This window comes from Lygodium microphyllum, chromosome 3 (assembly GCF_053477565.2).
Source record: "Lygodium microphyllum isolate KBCC chromosome 3, Lygodium_microphyllum_v1.1.10, whole genome shotgun sequence".
Lineage (NCBI taxonomy): Eukaryota > Viridiplantae > Streptophyta > Polypodiopsida > Schizaeales > Lygodiaceae > Lygodium > Lygodium microphyllum.
The window spans coordinates 126,336,538-126,342,115 of NC_141137.1; the positions used below are offsets into that span (position 1 = coordinate 126,336,538).

Consider the following 5,578-nt stretch of genomic DNA (forward strand, 5'->3'; position numbering starts at 1 on the left):
GTACCAAAGAATCTTTTGTTCTCAAAAAATATTTTTAAATGTGAAATATTATCTCATATGAAAGAATTTAAAAAATGCACTCCCCTCTTGTAACCACAAACTCAATAGCATGCTCATCACTTTGAATGATATGGTGGGATAATAACCATTATACAAAGATGATGGAGGAGCCCTACTCAAAAGCTTGGAGATGCATAAGATGATTTAGAAGTGTTGACTACTTTTTGAGTTGGAGTGGATGATAGACATACCATGCTTGGCACAACCCCTTGGAAAACTACATGGCAACCTCATACCATACTACTTGGTCTTGTGACCCCTCTCCATTCTCTCCTCCAAATCCATATTTCCAAAAATACATTATTAGAGCTTGCAAATTTTCTCTAATAGGTTGGATTGTTTAGAATGGCAAATTGTTTCATTCGCGAACTTTTCACCAATGTTGCTTTCAATAGATTCCATATAGCTTATATGCCCCCAAGGAGCCATTGTGCATGCGGATGATTACAAGGGGCATACCACCTAGATTGCCAAAGATTCCTTTCCCTTGATGGACATGGAAGATATTAGGAGCACAAGGGGCTTGTCACCTAGGTTGCCCAAGATTCCTTTTCCTTTTGATGATAGAAAGAGGCCATTTTGGTGGTGCCCAAGATATCAAGAGCACAAGGGGAAAGGAGTTTTCTAGGGTGTGCACAAGCAAAACTATTATCAACATGGGCAACAAAATCAATCCTTGAGACGGTGGTGACAAGTTGGCCGTGTATGCAAGGGTGCTAGAGCACATCATATCCAACTCCATTGGGTGGAAAGGAATACAAACAACCCATTACTCTCTCAAGACTCAAAAGTCCCAAAAAGTAGGATATTATTGATTAGTCCACTAGAGTTTTAAGACTGTTCAGTTCCTTTAGTAGCATTGCCTATTGGGACATGTACTTGTAGTGGTTGATGGGCACTCATGAACGCCCCTACAAATGACGAACATTTGTGGTTTAACCATGCTACATGTGATGAACACAGGTTTGCAAGATGATCTCCATTTTCCTCAAGAACCAGACCTAAGCATATCATCCTGTTTTGAAGCACACTAACCAGCCATCACAGCCCCCAGCTGCAGAACATGGAACACTTAGATGATGCATCTAGAAATTCCAGACATAAAAGCCAGGCGCACTTAAGAGTTTGTATAGCTAATTTTCACTGACTTTAATTCGACATATAGATTGAGAGAACAAGCATACAAAGGATCATCCCCCGCATCGGTATATGATGAGAGAACAGGACCACTGCCAATAGAGAAGAGCACCTAGAGTTTCTACAGCTTACTTTCACTCTTTTTAATTCAACATAGATTGGGAGAGAACATAAAAGGATCGTCCGGGCATCAAAATATGAAAATAACAGGAACATTGCCAACCCATGCTTCTCAGCTCTGCAACAATTGAACAATAGACTCATCAAGGTCACCAATTGCTCACAAAAATGCAATAAATTCTGTTGATAACAAAGTATTGCACTCTGTAAAGATCTATTACGATCTCACATAACAAGACGGCAATCATCAAGAAATAGCCATTCTTAGACAACAGGAACACTGCCAACCCATGGTTCTCACCTCTGCAACAATTGGACCATAGAGTCATCAAGGTCACCAATTACTTACAAATATGCAATCAATTCTGTTGATAACAACGTATTGGACTCTGTAAAGGCCTCTTACAATCCCACGTAACAAGACAGCAGTCATCAAGAAATAGCCATTCTTTAGAGGACAGCCTTGTGACTAATACGACAGTCAAAATCGACAGTCAGGGGATCCTCACAAGAAAAACTTTCAGGTAAAATTTATACAAAATGTATCAAAACGCTGCACGTCCACCTATTTTAACAAGAAAACATCCTCTTAACAGTCTTCACTGCAGCAAGGAGGGGAAGCTGTTCTAGTAAAACTAGAGGAAGTCAGGATTAAGTTAGCTCAAGGTGTGTGGGTGGTGTTGCAGTGTGGATGAGAGCAAGCGTTTGTTTTTCACATGCCCTATACATGATAACCATCATTAATCTTGCTCAATTCTTCCATATGTACAATCCTCAAGCTGATCCTTTAGCTCTTCTTGCTGTGATTCTGTCTCATATCCATGCAGATTGTGTTCTCCATCCTCCCAAATAAGTGAGCCTTCTTGATCATCATTGAGCTCCTCCTTGGCCTGAAGATCTTGGCACAGATCTAGCTGTAGAGAGAAAAGATCACAGGTATCAAAGGATGCAAAGCAATCCAACTCTTCAAGCTTCGGTTGCATCGCCTCTTGCAATGACAAAGCCAGGTCTACACATTCATGATGCCTGAAACACTGCATCAGGTGATCATTTGTCATTCCAGTAGCTTGCATGAAAGAGTAGATGATGGTTGGACCGACAAACCGGAATCCTCTCTTTACAAGGTCTTTGCTGATAGTCTCTGATTTGGAAGTTTTCACAGGTACTTGTTTTGGGTATCGATAATTGTTGATCATTGGTTTGTTATTCACAAAGCTCCACAGGTAATTGTCCAATGAACCAAATTCATGAACTATCTGTAAAGCAACACCAAAGGAGCTGTTAAAAATGGATCTAAGGATGCTCTTTGTCACAAGATACAGATATGGTAATGAAGTTGGTAAGCACCTCTAGAACGTGCTGCGCGTTCTCAATCACTCCTCTTATCTTTCCTCCCGGTAGCATCAGACTTCTGTCTGCCTCCAATAACTGGACATGCTTTTCAGAGAATGCAGCCACAACAGCAGTATCGAACCCAGAGAATACAGCCCTGACCAGCAAATATGCTCTCAAGTTAGGTATGCCTCATATCAACACAGCACAAAATGATTGCAACTGTGATTCTTTCCATCCATTCTCCCAGTGGAAACTTACCTGTACAAGTCTCTCTTCTGAAGAATGGTCGTCCAGCTGAGCTCCACTTGGGCTCCAGAGAGCACTAGTAGCTCAAACAGCAACCTGCAGGCGTTCAAGAACAGGTTAAAGAGATACAAATGTAACAATACTGACATGCTGGAGAAGCAAACAAGTAACAGTGCGCACCTATCATCATGCACAGGGACTCCCCATTCCTGATCATGGTAGGCAACATACAAGGGATCTGATAAAGAGCACAGTCAACAAAAGAAGGCACTTGTTTAGATTCACAATGTAATTTCAAACACACAGGAAACTGTAGCATTCATCACTGTAATTAGAGTCTTACCACTCTGAGCCGTGATGAACTTGCATCTTTGGGGCTCGATCCGAGTGGTAGATGGAGAGGTAACATCTGGAGCCACCCTGCTGGCTTTACCCTGCTTTCTCCCATACTCAGCTGCTCTCAGTTTCCTTTGTGCATAGAGTTCGCTTGCAGCTGCCTTCTTGGCAGCAGCAATGTCTGCAATGGCAGTCTCATCTAAGCTGACACTCCCCAGCTTGCTCATATTCTTCTTGGAGCTGGGCTTCAGCTTGGAAGTGGAGACTACGGGGGTCTTCTGAAACACATCACAGGAAGATTTGGTCAAGCTGATCTGAGGGCCCATCCGCCTCTGCAAGCTTGGGCCAGGACTCAGGGGGAGGGCTGGGTTCTTGGGGCAGCACACAGGGCACATCAGTGGCAGGCGAGGGGATGGAGGCTGGATCGACAGAGGGTGAGCTGTGCATCACGGGGGCAGAGAGAGGGGCAGGGCCATAGGGGCAAGGCTTGGAAGACAGGGAGGACTTTCTGGGGGAAGAGGATGGAGGGAGCTTGGGTTTGAGGACAGGGCTTCTCGCTGGCGAGGGAGGCGCTGCTGCGGCAGGGGCGGCTCTCGGCGTGGTGGGTTGGGAGCTTGGGGGAGAGGCCTTGGGAGGGGGGCTGGGCTTGAGGAGAGGAGGCTTGGTGGGCTTTCTAGTATTAGCTCGGGCAGGGGCTACATTGCCTGCAGGCCTGAGCACGGGTCTCCCCTGAATCTCAGAAGACATGGCTGATCTTCTGTGGCTGCTGATGCGGCTGTCCCTTCTTCTTCTCCTCTTCCTTCTTCTTATGTATGCCAAAGCTCATACATGCAAAAGCGACACTTTGCAGGCAAGATCTCTCTCTGCTGCATATATAATGTGAGCTTCCTAGCCGAAGAAGAACACAATTCTAGACCCAAGTAAAACCATGCTCATCAGTGATCACTAACTGTGCTACCAAGAGCCGAATTCTTTCTCTTCACTGTGGTTAGGGCAGAATGCAGGCCGCAGAACTCCTGTAAGTCTTGTGCCGTTTCCTGTCTCTTTGCAGAGGCCAATAAAGACAGCCTGAAAAAAGAAGTAGAAGAATCTCTCTCTCTCTCCCTCGCTCTCGTCTTAAGACTTTCAGAGCACTAATTCTCAAATGTATTACAACTATGCTTCCTCACAGGGCATGTGTATGCACAACACCGTAACGACCCATAAAAGTGTCTGATGATGAGGGAGGACACACACCCTCTCCTTTTAAACCCCCCTTCTCTCTCTCTCTCTCTCTCTCTCTCTCTGTGTTTCTCTCTCTCTCTCTCTCTCTCTCTCTGTGTTTCTCTGTTTCTCTACCTTCAGACCGCGAGTCCCTGTCCCTTAAACGAGTCTTGCCGAGGCATTAAATTGGAGTGCCCTTCACGGCTCAAGGCTGGGCTGGCCGCTGGAGCTGTCCCTCAAGAGAAACACACAGATGTGTAGGTAGCTTCGCGCTGACGCAGGACAACCAAAAGAGGGAGAGTCTCTGCTCTCTAGCTAGTAGACTATGAATGAACGAGAGAGAGAGAGAGAGAGAGAGAGAGAGAAAGAGAGAGAGCAGCTGTCGAGTGTCGACAGGCACTACACTACACAGACAATCCATATCACTCGCAAGACAAGCAGCCAGCGCGTCCTCCGGTGTGGCTCCCACTGCGCGCCACGTGTCCCATCAGCCCAAGGCACATCCCATGGGCCATCATGGCCATCACCCCATCATGGGTTTGTGTTTCTATGGCAGAGCCAATTGGCAATGCCTATCCCAATAAACAATTTCGGTTTTGAATTGGCAAATTGCAATGCCTATGGCAACTCGGAAGGCTGTGTTGGGTTTGGTTGGTTATTGGCACTTGGAGCACCATTGTCAATTTGTGAATGGTGAAGCCTATAAAACAAGGTAAGGTAGCAGGATATATAAATATATAAGTATATATGTACCTATACTATAAACTAGCGCTCTACGCGCCTAGATTTCACTAAGCAGTAACACTTAGGGTACTTCACATTGTAAGATATACTTCGTACAGTAAGAGAGCGCACACGTGCATGTGCACACGCCTATATGTGTGTGCAATTACAACAGCTTGTGGGCAACACGTATAAATAATATAAAATATATTTAATAATATATTAATAAAATATAATATCTTTATCTACAATAGCTTGTGGGAAACATGCGTAAATAATATAAAATATAATATATTTTATATACTACAATAAATAAATCCTATTATTAATATAATACAATACCTTTATACTATATGCTATCTAATATGTATTATATTACATATTTTAACAATACGATATCATATCATATGTAGTTATT

The 5,578-nt window shown here is 44.0% G+C and overlaps 1 protein-coding gene across 2 annotated transcripts; it reads right to left on the minus strand.

Moving 5' to 3' along the window:
* Nucleotides 1–1,749: 1,749 nt before the first annotated feature.
* On the minus strand, nt 1,750–3,582 carry LOC148038869 (uncharacterized). Of its 2 annotated transcripts, XM_087674753.1 has the most exons (6): nt 3,242–3,582; nt 3,079–3,136; nt 2,911–2,994; nt 2,665–2,806; nt 2,422–2,573; nt 2,094–2,231 (listed from the first exon to the last, which is right to left on the minus strand). In XM_087674753.1, exons 1-6 carry the CDS (start codon nt 3,558–3,560, stop codon nt 2,228–2,230), a joined length of 759 nt encoding a protein of 252 aa, XP_087530879.1. In that variant the 5' UTR covers nt 3,561–3,582; the 3' UTR covers nt 2,094–2,227. The 2 variants fall into 2 exon arrangements, with proteins under 2 accessions (XP_087530878.1, XP_087530879.1); XM_087674752.1 differs by having other exon boundaries at nt 1,750–2,573.
* Nucleotides 3,583–5,578: the final 1,996 nt, after the last annotated feature.

Coding starts and splice junctions, on each gene's coding strand:
- LOC148038869 (XM_087674752.1), bottom strand. CDS start 3,560: ATGGGCCCTCAGATCAGCTTGACCAAATCTTCCTGTGATGTGTTTCAG. Junction 3,137..3,241: donor GTTCATCACGGCTCAGAGTG/GTAAGACTCTAA, acceptor GCTCTTTATCAG/ATCCCTTGTATGTTGCCTAC. Junction 2,574..2,664: donor ACGCGCAGCACGTTCTAGAG/GTGCTTACCAAC, acceptor GTTGCTTTACAG/ATAGTTCATGAATTTGGTTC.